The sequence below is a fragment of the Bos indicus genome, chromosome 8 (genome assembly GCF_029378745.1).
Source record: "Bos indicus isolate NIAB-ARS_2022 breed Sahiwal x Tharparkar chromosome 8, NIAB-ARS_B.indTharparkar_mat_pri_1.0, whole genome shotgun sequence".
Lineage (NCBI taxonomy): Eukaryota > Metazoa > Chordata > Mammalia > Artiodactyla > Bovidae > Bos > Bos indicus.
This window is the reverse complement of record NC_091767.1, coordinates 63,998,684-64,022,184: the sequence shown is the minus strand read 5'-3', so window position 1 is coordinate 64,022,184 and position 23,501 is coordinate 63,998,684. Positions and strand designations below refer to the sequence as shown.

General features: G+C 41.9%; 1 protein-coding gene across 2 annotated transcripts in view; it reads right to left on the bottom strand.

Annotated features, from left to right (window-relative positions):
* TGFBR1 (transforming growth factor beta receptor 1) overlaps positions 1-15,913 on the bottom strand; it is a 75,436-nt gene extending 59,523 nt beyond the window's left edge. For both annotated transcript variants that reach the window (XM_070794825.1, XM_019966270.2), the window contains exon 1: positions 15,733-15,913. In XM_070794825.1, the coding sequence (XP_070650926.1) occupies positions 15,733-15,817 (85 nt within the window). In that variant the 5' untranslated portion in view covers positions 15,818-15,913. The remainder of the gene's footprint in view (positions 1-15,732) is intronic.
* Between the last annotated feature and the right edge of the window lie 7,588 nt (positions 15,914-23,501).

Sequence of the window (23,501 nt, the reverse complement as noted above, 5' to 3'; positions counted from 1 at the left end):
CAGGCATGACCAACAAATAGTGCTGGGTCAACTGGAGATACATATTTTTTCGATGAAAAAAAAAAAAATCTCATACCAAAATCAACTCCCAACAGACTGCATCCCAATGTGAAAGGTAAAATAAGAAGCCCTTTAGATGAAAACACACAGAAAAACATTTTCAAGACATTGAATCCAGAAATATAATCAAATAGGATTCAAAAAGCACTCACCTTAAAGAAAAAAACCTGAAGCTGGACTCCATTAAAATACATTACAGCTCAACAAAAAGATCCCATACCCTCTGCCATGTTTCTATACTGCCTCTTTTTCTTCTGAAAGTGAGTTAGTTGCTCACTTGTGTCAGACTCTTTGCAACCCTATGGACTGTAGCCCACCAGGATCCTCGGTCTATGGAATTCTCCAGGCAAGAATAACGGAGTGTGTTGCCATTCCCTTCTCCAGGGATCTTCCCAACCCAGGGATTGAACCTGGGTCTCCTGCATTGCAGGCAGATTCTTTACCACCTGAATCACCAGGAAAGCCATCAGGGAAGCCCAAATAAAAAATTTTCTTTTTTAGAGTTCTCAAATATTTATCTATTTTAATAACGTGTCTACAAAAACTAATTTGGAGTTTTATGTATCAAATCTGTTTTTCTTAATTTTTTTTCTAAATCCTTATTTTGTTTGTATTTACTTAGTCTCCAGATTGATTTTCAATCTTTTCACTTTCAAATTTTCCTTTGGGGATTCCTTTACTGACACTCCCACTAGGTTTGATAAACTCTTGTTCATTTCTAAATGGTTTGTAATTTACAACTCCAACAGATACATGATTGATTTTGGTTTTTTTTTTAAGAGGGGTTGTTAATTTTTAATTTGAGTTTTCTTTGTAGATTTCCATATTATCAAATCATCAATTTCCTGGAAAACTGCAGAATTATTTTACAAGATTATTAATGATTATGAAATTGGAATAATTATGTTATTAGTTATTCAAATACTGTTTTCTTAATCTACAAACAGTGAATTTATTAACGTCTTTTTGCATTTTTAACAGTTCTGCTCTTATGTACTTGGACAATATTTTATTAGCTCATAAAGATTCATGACATTTGAAAGATGGTACCTCTATCAAAATAAAATCTTTTTTCTTCCCTTTAATGCTTTTGTTCAGTTCAGTCGCTCAGTCGTGTCTGACTCTTTGCAACCTCATGGACTGCAGCACACCAGAGTTCCCTGTCCATCACCAACCCCCAGAGCTTGCTCAAACTCCTGTCCATCAAGTTGGTGATGCCGTCCAACCATCTCATCCTCTGTCATCCCCTTCTGCTGCTGCCTTCAATCCTTTTGAGCATTAGGGTCTTCTCCAGTGAGTCAGTTCTTTGCATCAGGTGGCCAAAGTATTGAAGTTTCAGCTTCAAAATCAGTCCTTCCAATGAATATTCAGGACTGATTTCCTTTAGGATGGACTGGTTGGATCTCCTTGCAGTCCAAGGGACTTTCAGGAATCTTCTCCAACACCACAGTTCAAAAGCATCAATTCTTCAGTGCTCAGCTTTCTTTATAGTCCAACTCTCACATCCATACATGACTACTAGAAAAACCATAGCTTTGACTAGATGGACCTTTGTCAGCAAAGTAATGTCTCTGCTTTTTAATATGCTGTCTAGGTTGGTCATAGCTTTTCTTCCAAGGAGCAAGCATCTTTTAATTTCATGGCTGCAGTCATCATCTGCAGTGATTTTGGAGCCCCCAAAAATAAAGTCTCTCACTGTTTCCCCATCTATTTGCCATGAAGTGATGGGACTGGATGCCGTGATCTTAGTTTTCTGAATGTTGCGCTTTAAGCCAACTTTTTCACTCTCCTCTTTCACTTTCATCAAGAGGCTCTTTAGTTCTTCACTTTCTGCCATAAGGGTGGTGTCATCTGCATATCTTTTGTAGCTTAAATTTTGTCAGGTACTAATCTTACCATATCTACTTTTTTTTTTTTTTTGCACCAGATTTGCCTTTTTCTATTTCATTATTTCAACCTTTGATGTCATTTTAAGTGTCTCCTGGAAAGGTATGCTAGATTTGCAGACCTCTGTGTTTGTATAATTCTAATCTAATAATCTGTTTTCTTGAATTCAAACCTTTGTATTTACTAAACATTCATGAACTTACAACTGCCATATGTTTATCATTAACTTTGATTTTATTTTGATCAAAGTTGTATATGCATAAAGCTTAAGGTTGTCAAATAGTTCCACAAGACTGTTATCCACCTTCCCCCTCCCCCAGACAAAAGGTAACAATTCCCCAACACTCAACCCTTTCTATTTCCTGCTCCACAGAGGTAATCACATTTTTTTTTCTACTCTTAATTCAGTCTCTTGGTATTTAGTTTTATGTCATTCCCACCCCTTTGCAAAACAAAGGAAAAAACAACAGAATTTAGCCAAAAGAGGGATGATAAATACTTTAGAAATCTGAGACTTGGTGAACCACAATTTAATGTTCTTGTCTTCTCTTGTCTGAAATGTTCATCTCTCCTGTCAAATAAAATATCAAAGAAAGCAGTTCAATTCTAATTAGAGTCTCCTGGAGAAGGCAATGGCAAACCACTTCAGTACTCTTGCCTGGAAAATTCCATGGACAGAGGAGCCTGGTAGGCTGCAGTCCATGGGGTCGTGAAGAGTCCGACACGACTTCACTTTCACTTTTCACTTTCATGCATTGGAGAAGGAAATGGCAACCCACTCCAGTGTTCTTGCTTGGAGAATCCCAGGGACAGCGGAGCCTGGTGGGCTGTCTGTGGGGTCGCACAGAGTCCTACACGACTGAAGCGACTTACCAGCAGCAGCAAAGAAATATAGCTGAACCAAACCAAGCACAGACAGAAAAGTCCAGCCAAAATGGAGAGGCGTTTATTACGTGTATATTGTCATAATGTTTCTACCCTTCGGAATCTGTGGGCTTCAAGCAGCTAGCGCTGACTTCTTTTAGAGGAGTACTTACTCTTTTAAGACTAAATTATGTGTATTTAAAAACTGGAGCTTTGGGGATGCGCTGTATTCAACCCAATAGCGTTTTCACACCTCAAAATTTAGAGTCCCAAGACTTAGCATTAGGAATACAGGTTTCAAATTGCTAGAAGCATTTTGGTTACTGAAGGACTCTAGTAGGGATTGGTTATTAAAAGGTAAGAGTCTGTTAAGGCTTGATGTTGCTTATCCTTTGGAGAATAGAAGACACAGCACAGAACTATGTTCTACAGAAGTATGCAGCATACAAAACGGTGGCAGAGTTATGATGCCTACACGCCAGTCAATAGTGCCTAGGCCCTAGCAGTGGTTTAAAATGGTTCATATTTAAGTATTCCCACTTGCTCCATGGGAATTTGGGATTCCCTGGTGGCTCAGATGGTAAAGCATCTGCCTGCAATGTGGGGGACCTGGGTTCAATCCCTGGGTCAGGAAGATCCCCTGGAGAAGGAAATGGCAGCCCACTCCAGTATTGCTGCCTGGAAAATCCCATGGACGGAGGAGCCTGGTAGGCTACAGTCAATGGGGTCGCACAGAGTCAGACACGACTCAGCGACTTCACTCACTCTATTTGCTCCATGAAAATTTTTTTCCTAGTTCCAGGATCTCGAAGCTAAATTAGATGCAAGAACCCAACTGTTTAGAGCAGCTATTTCCTTAGGGCACACCATCTGTTTGCAATGCACAGCTAATTCTGAGTCTGTTGACCCTTTAAGAGTATCCCCTGACTCCTAAAACCCAATTTATTAAAACTCCCTCCTTCCCCTTCTCCTACCATACGGAAAGGGTAGGCTGCATCTAAAATCTAAGTGTTACATGAGAAATTTAAGTGTTATATGAGAAAGAGTGGAAAGGCCCGAACTAAAAGAATATTGATGAGGCCATGTTTGGGTTTTTTTTTGTTTTGTTTTGTTTTAAGGATAAGGTAGAAGAAACGATTGCAGTCTTGGGGAGAAAGATATATAAGAACAAATACTCAAGATTATAAACTAAAACAAGAAAGAAAAGAACAAAAGTTAAATTTACCATGCAAAGTGAGAAAGCGAAACAACAGAAAGAAGAAAAATAGAGGAAAGTCATACACAGTGCTAACTGTGCCAACTGGCTTGTTCGTTGGTGCGCACTTTCAAATCTGCAACGTTTGCAATTTAAGAAAGGAGGGAGAGTAAAGAAAAGAACAGGAATATGTGAGACAGACCTGTGGTTCTCACTCACTGAAGGATGTCAAGCAAAGGGCCTAGAATGTGCACGCCAGAGGAATCTGGTCCCCCGGTTGTTTTATTTCCTTTGGCTGTAGCAAGTACTGCTGATTTGTCTGTGTTCAGAGACACAGATATGTGGGGTGAGGAGATAATATAATTTTTTTTAGTCCCCCCCCCAACATTATGAACATTTTCAAACATTCAGAAAAATTGACAGAAATGTGAACACCTCTATACTTACCATATAAATTCCATAACAACTATTTTGTTATATTAATTTTATCATTATTTATCCATCTATGCATCTATCTGTTAAGGGTCTGATTTGATAGTATTTAAAGAAATCTTCCCAGGTGGCTCAGTGGTAAAATATCTGCCTGCTAATGCAGGAGACACTGGAGACACAGGTTCAATACCTGGGTCAGGAAGACGAGTAGAAAATGGCAACCCACTCCAGTGTTCTTCCCTGGAAAAGTCCATGGACAGAGGAAGAGTGTGGCAGGCTACAGTCCCTGGGGTCACAGAGGTGGACACAACTGAGCACGCACACCACACCAAAAAAACCTTCCACAAAGTTAGACATTAAAAAAAAAAAAATCATTCTCCCTAATGGAGGCTTGAGTCAGAAAAGGGATGCTAAATGAAACTGCAAGTGAGGAGGGAGCTGGATTCCTGTTCAGTCGTTAGCTGAATTATTATCCTGAAATCATTTTGCTTATCCTGAAATGCCATATAATGTCTGAGCTTCAGTTTCCTCACTTACAGAGTTAGACAAAATGATAATCATGGTCTCATGGTCCTTCTTTAGTCTAAAACTTCTACGATTCTATGAAAAACAATTTTCTTAATAATAACTATCATTTACTCCATGTTTTCTAAGTGCCAGGAGGCATGCTCCAAGCTTAGGAGTACAATCTCAGTTAATCTTCACAGGTTCCTTACAATTGCTGAGACACCACACTCATGAAAACGATCACCTGTTTTAGCAACATGCAGCCAGCCCGGCCTACTTCCACTGCACTTCCTCTCCTCGTGCTCAGTGCTCTCTGACCAGCATCAACTGTGCCTGGTTCTGTGGAACCAGCTGGAACTAGCAATCAGAAATTAGCTCTCCTCATTGAGAAACATGAGCAAACTCTAACCCCTGCTCTGTAATTTTTCTCCAAATGTGAAGTGAGATAAAATAGCTAAAACTACATTAACTTGTTTATTTTGGTAAAATAATTACATATAATTATGTTGAAGGAAATCTACAATACACAATCTTGGTGTTTTTATTTAAATCTGTTGTACACTGAATAACAAAATTTAAATGTCAGTTTTTCAATTGGAGCAAGTACTCAAATCAACAGCCATGTGCTAAACAAAGAGACTCAATTAGAGCACATTATGGTTTGGTTTGGGAATGAATACATCTAGGAAAAAAAAATAGCCCCATACACATATTGTGTGTGTGCGCGCACACACGTGCATGTGTATAAATGAAAAGCCACTGTTACTGCTTTTATCTCTATATTCCTCTTCAGGTTTAACTATCTCTTTCATGTTCAATGGTCCCAAATATGTATATTAGTCCTCATTTCCAGTTAAAAAAAAAAATTTGCTTTTTCCCATGGGAGCTATTTGTATTCCATATACTGAAAGATCTTACATGGGAGAAGTGTAACAGGACACCCGCTCAAGGTGTCCCAGAACTATAAATATACACTGTTATGTAATCAGTGAGGGTCACACCTAGGAAGTCTAGATGGAATGGTTATCCTAAGCAAGCGAACAAAAATAAGGAGGTTCAGCCTTCTTGGTTAAAACAAGGAAACACTGAAACAGGCCTAAGTAACTCAGCAACTGCAGAATAAGCAAGGAAAGTGGTCTTCTCAAGTCATGGAAACTGATAAACCCAAATTCTTCCCTTTTTTCCCAGTGCCTCTTACACAAAGCCCTTTTGGGCCTCCCTGGTGGCTCAGCTGGTAAAGAATCCGCCTGCAGCACAGGAGACTAGGTTTGATTCCTGGATTGGGCAGATCCCCTGGAGAAGGGAATAGCTACCCACTCCAGTATTCTGGCCTGGAGAATTCCATGGACTGTATATAGTCCATGGGGTCGTTAAGAGTCAGACACAACTGAGCGACTTTCACTTTCTTATACAAAGACTTCTATAATAGATTCTGCTAAAGAGCATGGAGAAACTGTTTTCTCCAGTGAAATAATCACGTCTCTAACCAAAAAATGCAACTTATGGTAAAATGTGTCAGTATCTTTTTTTTTTTACATTTTTTTACATTTTTTACATTTTTACATGAATATTGAGGTTACTATACACCCAACACATGTAAGACCATGATCTCCAGGTAAGTGCAGTCTCTCCTAAAGGAAGTTATCATTCCTATAATTTATCACCCAGAAAGGAGGCAGCTCTTCAAACAAGAAACCCAAGCAAAGACACTCTGTGGCCCCTGCTGTCTTGGGCCTGTAGGAAGAGCGGTAAATATCTGGCTCTGTTCATTTGGTGGCAGTACTCAGACTCTGTCTGCCAAACGGAGACAGGCCCAAAGATAAGGATCTGAAGACAAAGTCTTCATAAACCAGGATGAACAGTTTTATGTTGCTTTCCATCCATTATCCTCTAGCTTTTGGGAAAGCTTGATTTAAACATTCCAGTCTTAAATCAGTCCTTCCACTGGAATTGCCTGATAGGCTACAGTCCATGGGGTCGCTAAGAGTCGGACACGACTGAGCAACTTCACTTTCACTTTTCACTTTCATGCACTGGAGAAGGAAATGGCAGCCCACTCCAGTGTTCTTGCCTGGAGAATCCCAGGGACAGGGGAGCCTGGTGGGCTGCCGTCTATGGGGTGGCACAGAGTCGGACACGACTGAAGTGACTTAGCAGCAGCAGCAGCAGCAGCAGCGTGTCCTTAAGAGTAGAGAAGAAAAATGGTAGCAGCAGCACTAAACTAAATGCTCCAGCATGTTAGAGAGGAAGGCTGAGAACAAGAGTCAGGGCTGCCAGATCCACGGAACTCTTACCACTTGAAGCTACTCCCTACTTTGCACTCTTCATATTTGGGAGCACTATTTTATTAATGAAGGTGGCAGCCTCCTCATGTGTTCTCAACTATAGGCAATGAGATCTATGTAAGCTCTCAGGTTCCCGTATGGCCCTCACGGCTAGAAAACTCAAAGCTAATTATTAGCTCTACTCCTAACACTTTCCTCAGGTGAAAAAGTTATGGTTAATTGTTCTCCTTATTTTCCCCTTTTACTTACTGGTTCTTATCTTTTTGATCACTAGCTTTGGTCTTACTGAATGTATTTTTATTTCAAGCTTCCTAAATCCTTTTATGGAAAATGGCCAGAGGACAAGCCAAGCACTGAATCAATTTTTCCCAAACAGTAAGCTACAAAAGGTGCTCATCTTGAAGTCATGAATGCTAGGGAAGTGGAGAGCCTGTACGCTGGCTAAAAACAGCACGGAAGCCTGGACTATAACTCTAAGTACAGAGTTCTGGAGTAGAAAAAGAGCTTGGATATACTCAATTCCATCCTCTCACATAATGCAAGAAATGTTTTCTACAACTTCTGGACAGGAGGTTTTCTCTGCCTACCACCTCTGCCTGAACATTTCCAGTGACAGGGAACGTAGTACCTTGTAATGTTTCACTTTATGACTGCTCCCCATTGATATAATGTCTTTTCTTATACTGAGTGAAATCTGCTTCTCCGTCTACCAGTTAATCATAACTCTTCATTACAGAGACATATATTTCCTCTTCCAAAAGACATTCCTCCGCTTATCTAAATGTATAATAAGTCTCATTTATTGAATATTTATCAGTATCAGGCTATCTGCCAGGTACTCTAAATATGGACCTGCAACCCAGGAGAACAATATAACATGAACTGAGCGAGGCTCCAGATCTAAGCTAGGAATTCAGGGTCAAAATACTTAAGGGGGTTTGGGGGGCATAAGAATCCACAAGAATGAGATGGAAGGCAAATGCTGATATCACTTCTCTCCCTAAGGTGCTCTCCCATTCCAACCATTTTTCAGTCTTTTATGGATTCCACCTACTGAACCATTTCACTTACCTATCCTATTTTCACCTCAAACTCAACATGCTCAAACCAGAATTCACTTCTCTTCAATCTTTCTCTCACCAAATTCCTTACTAGTTAAAGGAATTATCTAGATATAAAAACCCCTGGAATCACTTGTTTTTATATCATAGAGTCCTTCTAAAAACCAGTACTCCACCTTTTTACAATTAAGAGCTACTTCCTTAAATATTCAATAAATATTTACTGAGTGTCTATGATGCACCAGGCACTTTCTTTGCACTCGAGATAAACTGATGAACAAACCAAAAATAGCCACTTTCATGAAGCTTATATCCTAGTAGTTAGAAGGAAACAATAAACACAGTAAATTAGTAAGTATGATACATAAACAGTATTTTAGAAGGCAGTGTAAAAAAAAGAAAAAGAAAAGATAACGGCAGTTACGAAGTGTGGTCAGGGTTAGCCTCTTTGGGAAAAAGGTGACATGTGATCAAAAACATAGAAGAGGCGAGGGAGGAAGCCACACAGATACATGAGGGACAGTCATGCAAATGCCCTACTACCCACTCCTCCTATTTCTTTGAAATGTCACAAAGCCATTCCCAAGGTCATCATACCTACTCCAAAACTCCTAGGTAGCCACCCTGCTCCATTTCCTCTTTGGTATAATTAGACATTCTTTTTCCACATTAAATTATTAAAACCATCCACCTGATTTTCAAGGCTCATAATTCTCTTGAGCCTACCCATAATGTAAACATCATAAATTTCCATTCCTCCCCTTAAATTCTTGAAATTCAGCAGGCTCCTTCTTCACTCACATCATCTTCCCCTACCCAGGAGTGCTTTCCCTCTGCCCCTCATCCTGTCTAAACCGTCCCTGTCCTGAAAGGCCCGAGATCAAGTCCTATAACCTCTATAAAGCAGTCCCTGAAGTTCTATTACCGAATCTGGATTCATCATTATTACCCCAGCATCATACTCCTTGAAAGCAAGTGTGCCTCTTTTTCTGTATTTCCACTGTGTTGACCATTACTAAATATGTGCTTATTTTAAATGAGCTATTTCTTTTTCAAGTCGAAGTTCTGCCATCTTAAAAACATATTTATTAGTTTTGATAAACTACTAAAATGGAATGATTAAAGAATGTTTACATTATACAAAAAATGTATGGAGGGGGAAGAATAAGCCAAATGTTAATGATGGACAATGATAGCTTTTTTGTTTTCTCTGACTCAAATTTTCAGGTCTGTGCCTATGTTAATTTGAGAAGCATAAGAGTTTGCTATGAATATAAATAAATCAACACAAATAGTGAGTGATCAATTATCACTAGACTCACTGGAGAAATTAAAATTATCTATGTCAAAGACTGCAAGATCTGAGTAACCTGTAGTTTCAAAAAGGCGAACTGCAATAAAGACCAGGGAATCCCATAATAAAGACAAAGTGAAGCCAATTCTCATGGTTTAAAAAAAAAAAATCCTTCCTGACACAGTGACCGTAACAAGGTATTTACTGTATATGAAAGCAGCAAGAGTCCACACTCTGAAAAGCTCAAATACAGGCTTCATTCATTAACACCATGACCTCAGTTTCCTGGTCTGTAAAATGGAAACACAGAAGCTCTATTTACCAACATGCATCAATACAAACTAAGTTCCAATCTGAGCAAAATGCAGACAACTCTGCCTACTCAGGCAGATGGAGTTAATGGTAATTAATGCACAATCATTTGAGTCTCAGTGGTTGGATTACTGTTAATCATTATCTGTTCCTTGTGAAGGGTCTTCCTTTTACAAATGTGTTTATGATTAAAATATGAATGACAAATGTTAACATCTTTGAAAAATATTTAAGAGAACTGAAAAGAATCCTGGCTTAAAACCAATGTCATCAAAATCTACAGTTATCTCCGGAACACTGGTCACTGGACTTGGGAACAAATGGACTTAAAAAGACTCTTCTGGAAATTAACTGGTACATAGTAAGTTTTTGTACTATTATATAGCTATCATCTATGGCTGGTTATGTGAATTAAATGAGACAAGGCAGGTAGAATTCCTGGCACATTCTTAAAATATGTTCCTTTCAGATTGATAAGATGATGCAAGGCCCACTAAACCTTTGAGAAATGTCAAAGCAACCTGTTTGTATATCCTGTAAGTCATAATTTAATTTATAAATCATTCTTTATAATGTTTATTGCTCTCAGATTGCCAAACTGAGAAAGCAGCTTTCAAAAGGCCAGATATGATCTATAAAACTGGACCCATAAAACCAATCAGGCTTACTCCTCTAGCATTTGAGAAAGTTTCTAAGGCAAAAAGCCTACAAGTCAATCAATCCTAAGTTCATACCAGAAAAAGGTAACCGTAAGAAACCTACTTGCACTATCTGGACTGAAACTGTACAGCTAAACCTGGATCTAATTCAGAGTAGCAGCAAATCTTAATATTTATGGAGACTCTTGGATTTGATACTGAGAAAATTACATTAAGAAAGGCATTAAATGTTACCTTAAGTATTGTAGTTAGGCTGGGTCAAGACCTACATTTTTAGAAGATCCCAAAAGTTTTCTTGAGCCAGTTTTATGGGACAAGGCACGAAAATTTCTAAGAAACATGCCAGTATCTGCCCTCAATTTCCAGAACCAGGAAGCAAAGATGTGACCCAATCACATGATATCAAACCACAGTCTGTCTGTTCAGAGAAAGTTGCATTATGCAATCCATGACCAAGAAAGAACAGCAAAAGGCATGAGGTTTTTTGACATGTGCAGAGGATTCTGTGGTTTGAAAAGACATGTTCTCACATCAAAAGGGCAATCCATTGGATACTGGCATTTTCAAAACCCACTTCATTAGACATGAACATATCTGATACAATACAGCACTACTATAAGAATGGTACTGAGTTCAGGTAATTGTTCCCATTAGGCCTAGGAGCTTTCATCTAAAGTCTTCACAGGAGCAGCCTTCCCCACAAGAAAATTGGTTTCCCTTTTGATTATTTTTAACATATCAGTTCCCCATTTAATTTCAACAACAAAGTAGATCCTGGCGTTTCAGTGGTTAAAACTCTGCACTTCCACTGCAGGGGCACGGGTTTAATCCCTGGTCAGGGAACTAAGATGCTGCAGGCCAAGTGGAAAAAAAAACAAAATAAAAATAAAACATATTTACAATGTATTACCCATTAAAAAATGTTATTTTTTTTTTTTAAAAAAAGAGTTCATCTAAAATTCTAAACCTAACCACCATGTACTACACAAGGCATATACCCCACTTCAATTAACCCAAAATTTCTTCCAAATTAATAAGTCTACATTTCTCAATCAACAAACACTACACCAGGTCCTCTTTTTATTTTTTTCCAGCAGTATAAAAAAGATACTGACATTCTCTTGAGGACTTTATAACCTATAATTATTCCCCCTCTCTCCCACTTTCAGAATTCACTTTTCTTAAGCTCTGTGAAATTCAAGGTAACTTCACTTAGGAAAGTACTCCATTAACTCTGTTCCTCCCTGATCCAAGTCCTTCACATCTTAAAGTGCCATATAGGACACAAGATCCAGGATCAGAAAAATCAAAATTCCTGTTCTGGTTCTTCCCTATCCTGAAAAATTCACCTAACCCATGTTTTTCCATCTGTAAAGTGAATGACTTATGACTTTCAACATTCGAATGCCTAGCCCTAGTGGGTATCCTATTACATTATTCTCTCTTATTCCACTTATATTTCATTTCTGCTTCAGTCACATATTAGAGAATTTTTAGAATTGGGGAATAAATAACAGTGGTTAATATATCAAAACCCCACATTTTAGAATAAGAAAATTATAAATACAGAGTAATTTGCCAGCCAGACAATAAAAGCTTTTGCTTCCTGCCCTAGGGGAGTTGGGGGACACAGTTTACAAAGACAGAGTTTAACACTAATCACATCCCCCACTCTGCCTCAATGAATTCCAGCTACCCTTCAAAGTCAGTTTAAGTCCTGAAGTGTCCAGGAAGTCTCCCTCCCCCAGTCACTTCAGCCTAGACTACTCACTTCCCTCTTTGAATACTGATGCCTCTCTGCAGGGGTGATATTAAAAGTATTAACAACTAGCACCACAGTGGGATCAACCAATCAGAAAGGATGTCTGACCAATCAAAACACAGGTGGCCCAGTGGGAATTTCTGGCTGAACATCAGCCCTCCTATTAATAACAATACAAAACAGCAACCTCAAACTCTAATACCATTTTCTCATTCAATCTCCACAATCTCAAACTAGGCAAAGTAGGTATCATCCCCGTTTTCTGCATAACTAGAAGTTACATGACTTTTCTGATTATACACAGAATTCGCAATACTGTATAAACTGTACTTACATATAACAGTATAATTACTAAAGGAATACTCTAGTCAAATAGAATTCATTTAATCAACAAGTACTTAAATGGAACAGAATATAAAATATAGTGTTAGGTTCTAAGACCAAAAGGAAATTAAATGCATGACCCCTGCCCTCTGGGTACTTATAACATGTTCAAGAGAATATTTAAGTGACAGTGTAAGGTGGTAGAAACAGAAACACAAAGTGTAAGTTCTATGCAGTTCAGGCAAATAGTTCACAAACTAAACCAGTATAGGAAGTCAGGACTAAAAACTTCTCACACTCCCAACAGGGGCAAAATTAAATATGTAGTAAAAAGGCTGAAAAGTCAGGAGTGGGTGGGAAAACAGAAAACACTGGAATCGAGGGTTTGCAGTAGCAGGATGAGAGGTCTCTAGCTGGATACAGAAATGGCCCTAATCATAAACCTCAAGTTACTGCTCTAAGCACTGAATACAAATGGGAAATCTTGTAACCCCCTTGTGGGGATGGCTGAAGGTTAGCTTGGCAGCAGCCTACAGAAGAGCCTAGGTGAGAGAAACTCTGGAAAGCAAATGGATTTGAGGGATAATAGGCAGGACTAAACCTGATAGCTGCATATGAAGAAAGGAAGATACATTCAAGAGGCATTAATGTAAAGAATAGTTGGGCTTGGGCATGTTTTCCAAGAAAAAGCTACAAAATGACAGGAAGCTAAAGCATTCTCACATGGGAAATCTATGTAAACATAATGGTACTAAACTATGTACCAAGGACAAGGGACCAATTTCCCCAAAGAAATCTATGTTGGACAGAGCAGAAGGTGGGCAGAAAAATATAAAACTGATACCCAGACAATAAGGAACAACTGCAGACTCTTAAAAATGAAGGTCAAATTATTAAAAAAAAAAAAAAAAAACTGTGTATTTATTTGGCTGCACTGGGTCTTAGCTGCAGCACATGGGATCTAGCTCCCTGACCAGGGATCAAACCCCAGACCCCTGCATTGGGAGTTCGGCGTCCCAGCCACTGAACCACCAGGGAAGTCCCTCAATTTATAAATTTTAAAAAGCATTGAGCTTCTTCAGAAGGTATGAAAGGATGAATGGAAACATCAACGTAACCTAGGAGAGCAGGCAGACCAGCTGAGGTAGTCTAGACTTAAGGATAATAGCGCCTGGATCAGCTTTGTATTGTATGCATGCCAGTGTAGTCTGTAAGCTCCTCCAGGGCATGAACTGGGCAATGCTTTGTGTATACAGTAAGCTCAATTCTGTTATTTGAATACATGAACACTTTCTGTGCTAAGCTAAGTGGAAAAGAGTGAACTATGCTATTTGAGTTAATTAGTGGTGTGGAAATGTTACTTATGCTTGATGCATAATTATACTGATTCTCCTACCTATCCACATATCTCTCTTGCCCCTCTTCTCAGGCAATGTCAAAAATCCACTGTTTCCTCAAAGGTAGGCCTAGCCTAAAGGGACTATAAGAGTGTACTCGAAGGGAATTTCCTGGCAGTCCAGTGGTCAGGACTCCACGCTTCTACTGCAGGGGGAACCAAAATCCTGCATGTCATGCAGTGTGGCCAAAAAAAAAAAAAAAAGTACTTGGAGTCAGAAAGAAGCCAAATTGTTTTTCTAATTTTGAGTACAAAAATCTAAAAACGAATATGGGCAATGCCAGACAGGTATATATACATTAAAGTGCATAGGTTTTGGAAACCCTGAAACCTTTGCTGCAAATCCTAAATCCAGCTTTTAGCAATTGAGTACTTATCCTCTCCACACCTGTTTTCTCTTCTGTAAAATGGAGCAAACGCCACCAGCCCTTAGGGTTTAGTTGTGAGGATCAGATAATGTACTTTGGTGTACTTTATGCATCTGTATCATAATAAGCTCTTAAAAGACAATAGCTATTAATAATAACTGGCACCCTAAGTCTTGAAATGTTTTTAAAACATTCTGTGTTCAATTAGAGAAATAAAAATGTATTCACTTCATTTTAGTTGCTTTCACTAAGGCCCTGCGTTTCAGTTTCTAGTAGTACAGTTAGAATGCTAACAAAGTTTTTCACTCCCCCTTCCATTGGGTAGGTGATGACCACATACCCCATCCTGATTTAATATTTTGGAAAACGTAACAAATACTGTCCCTCGAAAACCAGCTACACAGACAACCGATTCAAACTACTGTCACTCAAGAAATGCAATCTCTCTACCGATGTTCCTTCGAGGAAATAAAAGCATTTGATCAATTCAGAGTCATTTCCATTCAAACATTCCAAACCCTGCAGACTGAGCAAACGTTCAAGTTTCTACTACCAAAACAATCCGCAGCCTTCTGGTGAGTGGATTTCACTTCAGCGTTCCCCAGACGTACGAAAGAAGAAACATTCCACACATCTTAGTGCCTCCTTGTCCTCACACAAAGCTTCGCAGCAGCTCCTCTTCCAAAGCCACCCCCGGCTGGAGAAGCAGCCCCACTCGGCGGGGTCAAGCCGATGTCAAAGGCCAAGAAGGCCTCGCTGACCCCGAGGGTCTCTGCCACACACATCCCCTCCCACTGCTGGGGGAGGCCTGGAGGCTCAGAGCGCACATCCCGCCCTGGAAGCTTCCTCCGACCCCCTAACCCCGCCCGGGCCCCCCGGAGCCTGGAGGACCAACTCGCTCGGGGTGCGGTGCCTGGGACAACGCCACGCAGCGCCTCGCGGGAACCGGGGAGCAGCCCCAACTCTGCCGGTTTCGGCCAGCCTCAAACCCTCCGCCCCTCGGCCCGCGCCCACTCGCTCCCCAGAGGGCAGCCCCGGACCCCGGACGGCTTCGCCCGACGCCACCTCCCCGCGAAGAGCCAGCAGCCGCGGCGGCTGAGGGCTGCCGGGCACGTTCACCCGCGCTCAGATCCACGCCTCTGCCCCGCCTCCGCTGCCCGCCCGCGGCTCGCGAGGCGGCGGCCAGACCAGGAAAGCCCGGCCCGGGTGCCGCCACCTGCGCCCCCGGCCCGCGCCATGTTTGAGAAAGAGAAGGAGTGAGCCAGAGGCCGGGCCCGGCCCGCGCGCCCCGAAGCTTCCCGCCAGCCCTGCCGCGCCGCTACTCACGCGTTGCCTCCGGGACCAGCGTGGCCGCCGCCGCCAGCATGAGGAGGAACAGCCGGGGACGCGGAGTAGCGGCCGCTGCCTCCATAGTCCCGCCGCCACTGCCTGTGGCCCGGCCCGGCCCGGCCGCCGCCTTGCCTCAACAAGCCTCGCCTCGCCCCACCTCCCCTGCCGCGGCGGCGGCCTCGCTTCGGCCCTTTGTAACTGCTTGGGGGCTGCCAGTCCATTGGCTGCAGGGCTCCCGCCGGCCCCGCCTCCCCGCCGTCTGCGAACTGCCGAGCGGGACCCAACCCGAAACCCCGCCCACGGGCCCGCTGGGATGCCAATCCGGAGCCGCAGGCTCCGGGCTACTGGCCACGCCCCCAGACTCCCCCGGGGCTGAAGAGACAGACCCCTGCCCCAGTCGGAGCCGCTGGGAGCTAAAGGCCGGGTGGGGGCAGGGTCTAGCGAGCCTGGCACAGCCTTACCTCCAGCCACAGAGGGCGAGGGCTAGACGATGGGTGTGTCTGGGTGTGAGTCGGTTTCGGAAAAAGGCTGTGGCAGCTCGAAGCTCTATTCTTCTAGCCTTTTTTCTTCTCATTTAAGATCTGGTACTGAGCCTGACCCCAATTTACAGTCCTGCACCGTCAATCCCCCACACATTCACCCACATCCTTAGTATCATCGGGCAGGCTTCAACTTCCCCTCTCCAGATCCACGCCTCAACTTTCAACACCATCCCCCCACCCCAAGATCCTACCTCAGCTTTTCAGATACGACCCAGTCTCCTGTTTTCCTCCCACTGTCATTGTCCACCCCCAAACCTAGATTACCCTCACCCCGCAAAACAAAAAAAAGAAAAATCTAAAGAAAGTCCCCAAATCCTGGCGTCAGGTCCCCGCCTCAGACACAGATCCCGAGCTCAGACACACCCCCGAATTGACTCCCGCCCCTCTCCGGAACTCGGAGCTGAGCCAGACAGGACTCCAAACCACACTCCTTTCCCCTTCTCCCTTCCTGATCCAGGTGAGAAAGGGAAGGTTCCCACCCCCATCCCCCAAGGAGAGGGATTCCCCCTTCTTAGCAGGCAGCACCCCGAGAGCGGAGGAGGAGCAGTCATTACTTTGAGCTGCCTCTGACACGCCTGCACAATAATTCTGAGGTGTCACTAGAAACCTAAATAAACTCAGCTACGTTTTCATTCTGAATTCCTAATTTACTGTGAGACGCTCCACCCACCTTTCCTCTGGGACGCCAAAATGAGCTCCAGATTTGTAATTCTTCCTGTCAGACTAGTCCTCTCTTCAGACACAAACACAGCCGAGGAGGCTGTTACATAGAACAGAGAACATTTTTCCACAGAACATTTCAGGGAGAAAATTTTATTTTCTGTGTGATTCGAACCTAGAATTAAATAAACCTTGGTAGCAGGAATCAGAACCAGCCTCTACTATCGATTTGTAAATTGGTTTAGGGCTACCGGGGTGAGCATTTTACAAGCCTGTGAAGACCTCCCTCCTGAGTAGTAAAGGGGCAGGGTGGGGGTGTTGGAACTGAGATCTGAGATGGGCACTATTCCCCTTCTGGCTTGAACACCTATTTGAGCAAGCCAGTTAACCTTTCTGAGCCTCCATTTTGTCATCTATAAAATGGAAATAATATCTATCTCTCAAGTTTTAGTGAGAGACTATGTTAAGACTTGGGGGCTCCCCTTCTTCCCTCTGAAATTCTGCTGATACACTCTCTGTCTGGACCCCTCACCTGCTCCTCTCTGGGCAAGTAAGAAGCTGGTATTTGGAGAAGGAAATGGCAACCCACTCCAGTGTTCTTGCCTGGAGAATCCCAGGGATGGGGGAGCCTGCTGGGCTGCCGTCTCTGGGGTCCACAGAGTCGGACACGACTGAAGCGACTTAGCAAGCATACATACACCAGACCACCTAACCAGGGAGGTAGCTACTGCTGGAACCAAGGTCACAGCCTGCTCTCTGGGGCTGCCTGAGATCACCAGCAAGAAGCTTTGTTCTGCGCTCCCTGCAGCAGGCAGGCGAAGCCCAGAGAGCCTGTTCTGCCAGGGTCCAGCCCCAATCTGCTTTCTCAGTTCTGGCTTCTTCAATGGAGACTGGGTGGGTCAATCAGGACTTTGTGACACCTGCAGTCTCTAGACTTCTTTTTTTGCTGCTCTACTTTCAATATCTTACTTAAGATAAACACTCAAGAGATATTTACTGTGTGAATGAATGAATGATTTATCTCAGACAAGCGATTGTTTTTCTCTCATCATTGTTTTTCATCTCTAAAATGGAAATATAAGAATTCACCTTCCCCATTTATAAATAAAACGGATCAAATCACATGTCTTAGGCCCCTTAAATGACGTAATGTGTCTGAACAGTGTCTGGAACATAGTAAATATTTAGTAATGTCATTTCCTTTGCCCATCCTATTCCAGCTCTGTGTGATTCTAATCAGCATTCACGTTCATAGTAATCCACGCTTTTGCCTTGCAGAGCCTCAGTTAATCAGTGTTGGGATATCTTCTGTGACACACTTCCAGGCCCTTCACATTTTCCATGGAATTGAGTGTGTTTATTAGGAAACTGAGGAACAAGAAGGAGAAACAGACTATTTTTAAATTTTGTTTTCCTGATATGTGGAGGAAATTTCCATGAGCCACAGATCCATAAATAAACTACATTAGAATGGAATGATAAATTATAAGTTTATAACCATGGTTCTCAAATTTAAAATGTCTCCAAATTACCAGGGGAGCCTTTTAAAATGCAGATTCCTGGTTTCAGTTCTGCTCCAGTTCATCTGAAGGAGGTCCAGGAGTCTGCATTTGTAATAAAAACCCCCAGGGGATTTAGCTGCCGGTGTCACCAGGTCACGCTTTAAAAGACACTTGGTTTAGGAAATGTGACCTTAAAATTCAATTTGAAAAATGCATGTGCTTATTTCACCTTTTGAAATAGGGTGGGCAGTGTAAGGAAGGCTCTGCTGAAACTCTGGCTCTGCCATTTCCTAGGTGTAGGATCTGTGCATTCTACCCGATCTCTCTGAGATTTTACATCACCCTGGTGTGAAATGAGATAATGACACTGACTCATATATTTGCTCTAAGGTCTAAATGTGTTCTTGCACATGAAGCATCTATGATGTGACTTCCCTTCACAGTGTCTACAGGCCCTCAAAAAGAAATACAGATTGTTCCCTCCAGCATTGTGATTTAAAGGGGAAGAAAGTGAGGACCAGTCCTCCAGCAAGTCTCCTTCAGAGCTAAGACTTAGAGATTCCCACTCTAGTCCCTACACGGTACTGTGTCTCCATCTGTATGCGGAGTACATTGCTTGCTTTGCTTTTCATCATTCTTCATGTAAGATGTTTTCTCTCAAGTAGAGAGCAGAGACTGCTAGTTGCCTAATCTACATCCATTCCCACATTCACTTTATAACAGAATCCTCATTTCCTTTGGCAAAGCAGTTCACCTAACTAAAAATTTCCCAGGCTTGGCACCTAGATATGGTCATGTGACAGATTTCTGGCCAAAGAAATATAATCAGAAGTCTACCAAGTAGAGCTTCTGGGAAAGATGTTGTTTTCCTCATAAAGAAGAGACAGACATACCACATTCTCACCCTCTTTCTGCCTGGAACACAGTTGCAATGCCTAGAAGTGCAGCAGCCATCTTGTGAACATCAGGATGATGGCCATGACTAGGAATAACAAAGAGGAAAATAAAAGACAGTCTGGGTCCTTGATAAATTCCTTAAGCAACTGTACCAACTTTGAAATTAGAAAAATAAACATCTTTTTTAAAACTCTAGAACACTTCAGTTCTCAGTTCAGTTCAGTCGCTCAGTCACGTCCGACTCTTTGCAACCCCATGACTCGCAGCACACCAGGCCTCCCTGTCCATCACCAGCTCCCGGAGTTCACTGAGACTCACATCCATTGAGTCAGTGATGCCATCCAGCTATCTCATCCTATGTCGTCCCCTTCTCCTCCTGCCCCCAATCCCTCCCAGCATCAGAGTCTTTTCCAATGAGTCAACTCTTCGCATGAGGTGGCCAAAGTACTGGAGTTTCAGCTTTAGCATCATTCCTTCCAAAGAAATCCCAGAGCTGATCTCCTTCAGAATGGACTGGTTGGATCTCCTTGCAGTCCAAGGGACTCTCAAGAGTCTTCTCCAACACCACAGTTCAAAAGCATCAATTCTTCGGCCCTCAGCCTTCTTCACAGTCCAACTCTCACATCCATACATGACCACAGGAAAAACCATAGCTTTGACTAGACGAACCTTTGTTGGCAAAGTAATGTCTCTGCTTTTGAACATGCTATCTAGGTTGGTCATAACTTTCCTTCCAAGGAGTAAGCATCTTTTAATTTCATGGCTGCAGTCACCATCTGCAGTGATTTTGGAGCCCAGAACAATAAAGTCGGACACTGTTTCCACTGTTTCCCCATCTATTTCCCATGAAGTGATGGGACCAGAGGCCATGATGTTCGTTTTCTGAATGTTGAGCTTTAAGCCAGCTTTTTCACTCTCCACTTTCACTTTCATCAAGAGGCTTTTTAGTTCCTCTTCACTTTCTGCCATAAGGGTGGTGTCATCTGCATATCTGAGGTTGTTGATATTTCTCCCGGCAATCTGGATTCCAGTTTGTGTTTCTTCCAGTCCAGCGTTTCTCATGATGTACTCTGCATGTAAGTTAAATAAGCAGGGTGACGATATACAGCCTTGACGAACTCCTTTTCCTATTTGGAACCAGTCTGTTGTTCCCTGTCCAGTTCTAACTGTTGCTTCCTGACCTGCATACAAATTTCTCAAGAGGCAGATCAGGTGGTCTGATATTCCCATCTCTTTCAGAATTTTCCACAGTTTATTGTGATCCACAGAGTCAAAGGCTTTGGCATAGTCAATAAAGCAGAAATAGATGTTTTTCTGGAACTCTCTTGCTTTTTCCATGATCCAGCAGATGTTGGCAATTTGATCTCTGGTTCCTCTGCCTTTTCTAAAACCAGCTTGAACATCAGGAAGTTCATGGTTCACATATTGCTGAAGCCTGGCTTGGAGAATTTTGAGCATTACTTTACTAGCGTGTGAGCGATGGTGTGATCACTGACCTAGAGCCAGACATCCTGGAATGTGAAGTCAAGTGGGCTCCACTTTGCTCCACTACGAGCAAAGCTAGTGGAGGTGATGGAATTCCAGTTGAGCTATTCCAAATCCTGAAAGATGATGCTGTGAAAGTGCTGCACTCAATATGCCAGCAAATTTGGAAAACTCAGCAATGGCCACAGGACTGGAAAAGGTCAGTTTTCATTCCAGTCCCAAAGAAAGGCAATGGCAAAGAATGCTCAAACTACCGCACAATTGCACTCATCTCACACGCTAGTAAAGTAATGCTCAAAAGACCTACATAGTTCCAGGTAAATTTTAATAATAGCTTGTCAATATCTACACAAAACCCTGCTAGAATTTTTATTGGAGTTGCCTGGAGTCTATAAATCAATTTTAGGAGAATGTACATCTTTATAATATTGATTATTCTAATTTGTGATCATGGTATATTTCTCTATTCAAGTCTTTCATTTCTCTCAACAACTTTTTTTATTTCCAACAACATTTTGTATTTTTTAATTGGTAGGAGCCTTCTGTAACATTTATTAAATTTATTTCTAGGTAAATTTTTACATTATTATAAGTAGAGTTAATTTTTTTTTTTTTTTTTTTTTTTTGCTGTGCCACACAACTTGAAGGATTTTCTTTCCCTGACCAGGGATTGAACCTGGGCCCTCAGTAGTGAGAGCACCAAGATCTAACCACTGGACCACTAGGGAATTCATTGGAATCAATTACTAAATTTCATTTTCTAATTGTCATTTCCATTAAGTTTTCATTTTCATTTTATTTTTTATTTGTAGAAGTTGTATTTGGACCTTGTCTAAATCTGCTTGATCTTTCCTTGTAGTTCCTTATCTCCAACATGTTTTTCAAGTTGGTCTTTTTTCAAAAAACAATATAGCAATCATAGTTATTTCAGAGTTTTGTTTGTGCATGATATTTCCAGTATTTGAATTCTTGTGGGTCTCTTTCTGCAGTCTGTTTTTTTCTCATTTATAGCGCCTCTGTGTGAGGATCATTTCTTTTTATTGAAAGCTGTGCATTTCCCTGAGATTTTATTTGTGGAAATTCTTTAAGGTCTGAAATAAAGGCAGGTTCCTCTATCAAAGATTTGCACTAGTTCTTGCCAGCTATACCACTACCAGTCTCAGATTAACCTAACAAAGTATTGGCTTGAGTGTTGGGGGTGGAGGGTGGTTTGTTGTTTACTATTTAGAACACACAGATAGTATGAAATTGGGCCTCAAGCTACATGAGGGACAGATTGTGGTCCCAGATGCTCAGTAATGACATTAATTTTCCTTTTTTGCTCAGGACCTAGGGTCTTGCAACTCCCTGATGGTTAAGGTGGTTAATAACCATCTTATTTCCAGTTTATACAACCTGGAAGTGTAGGCATTTGGGGTCTCACCTTTATGGGCGAGGTGTCCAGGTGCCTTGGATGGCCCTGATCTCTGTACTTCATGATTCTCTGTCCTCTGTGAGGCCCAACAACAGAAGCTCAAGTCCACCTGGTTCAACCAGCGCCCTCAGAGCCACAGCCAGCGTAGTCCTTCTTTCACTTAGAACTCACTTAGGATTTTGGCCTGAACCTCTTACTTTCTTGCCAACTCAGAAATGCACTCAGGAAGATATATTTTCTCTGCATTTGAAATTTTTTCCTTAGGAGGGTCAATCCACTAGTTATCAGGAATGAAACTCCTACGGCCTAACATCCTACAGATACCTTAAAAATCGCTATCCAGTTATCTCTTATCTGTTAGAATACAGTAGTAACTGTTATAGATCTCACAGGGTTTCAAACAAAAGTTGTTTTGCAATACAGAACATGAACAACCAGCTTCTGGCAGCCTCTCTACTGCTTCTCAAACATTCAAAATATGTTCACAGGCTGTCTCTCCACTCGCCTCTGTCAAGCTGGTTCCCCTAAATGCTTGGTTACTTTTAAAAAAATGTTTTGTTTTCTGTTTTGTATTGTTTTGTTTTCAATTGGACCTTCATTATGAAAGTCTAATTTTAAACACACTACTGACAAAGAATTGCTCCATGGGAACTTTCTCTGCTTTGAAAATTTTATTTTTTTATTTAGATTAATTCAATAAATGCCCCACAGATACTGGAAAACAGAAGTGGACTCTCTTTTACTCATGTGGATTTGTGAGTGTGTATGTGTGTGTGTATTTAATCCTGGTAGTTAACCTTTGCTTATTTTTGACTGTTTGATCTCTCTTTTTCTGCTTTCCCTCTTTCCCCAGAGACACATCTTCTGGTCTTGACCAGGTTCCTTACCTCATCAGAGAAGCAAAAATTAATGCCAATTTCCTGGCCCTTGTAGATTAGGGCTGAGGGCTTGCAGGCTGGAGCTGTCTTCCGTCTGGCCATGAGAAGCAGTCCCAAGCTGCAGACTGTGGCTCCCTTTGCACCCATCCTGCCCTCAGACAGCTGGATGTTAAGCAGTCCTCCAGCTTCCCTCTCTGCGACTCAGTCTCCAGCTGACGGATAACTAGGTTCTGCCTCGTTCCCAAGTCTAGGCCACGGCACCGGTGCCCTGTATTGCCCACATCCTCCGTTTGGCCCAAACTCCTTTTTATCACCCCCCTTCTAATACTGGAATCTCTGGCCAAAACCAAGCTCAGTGGATGAGTGTTTGCTCCGTGCAGATGAACGT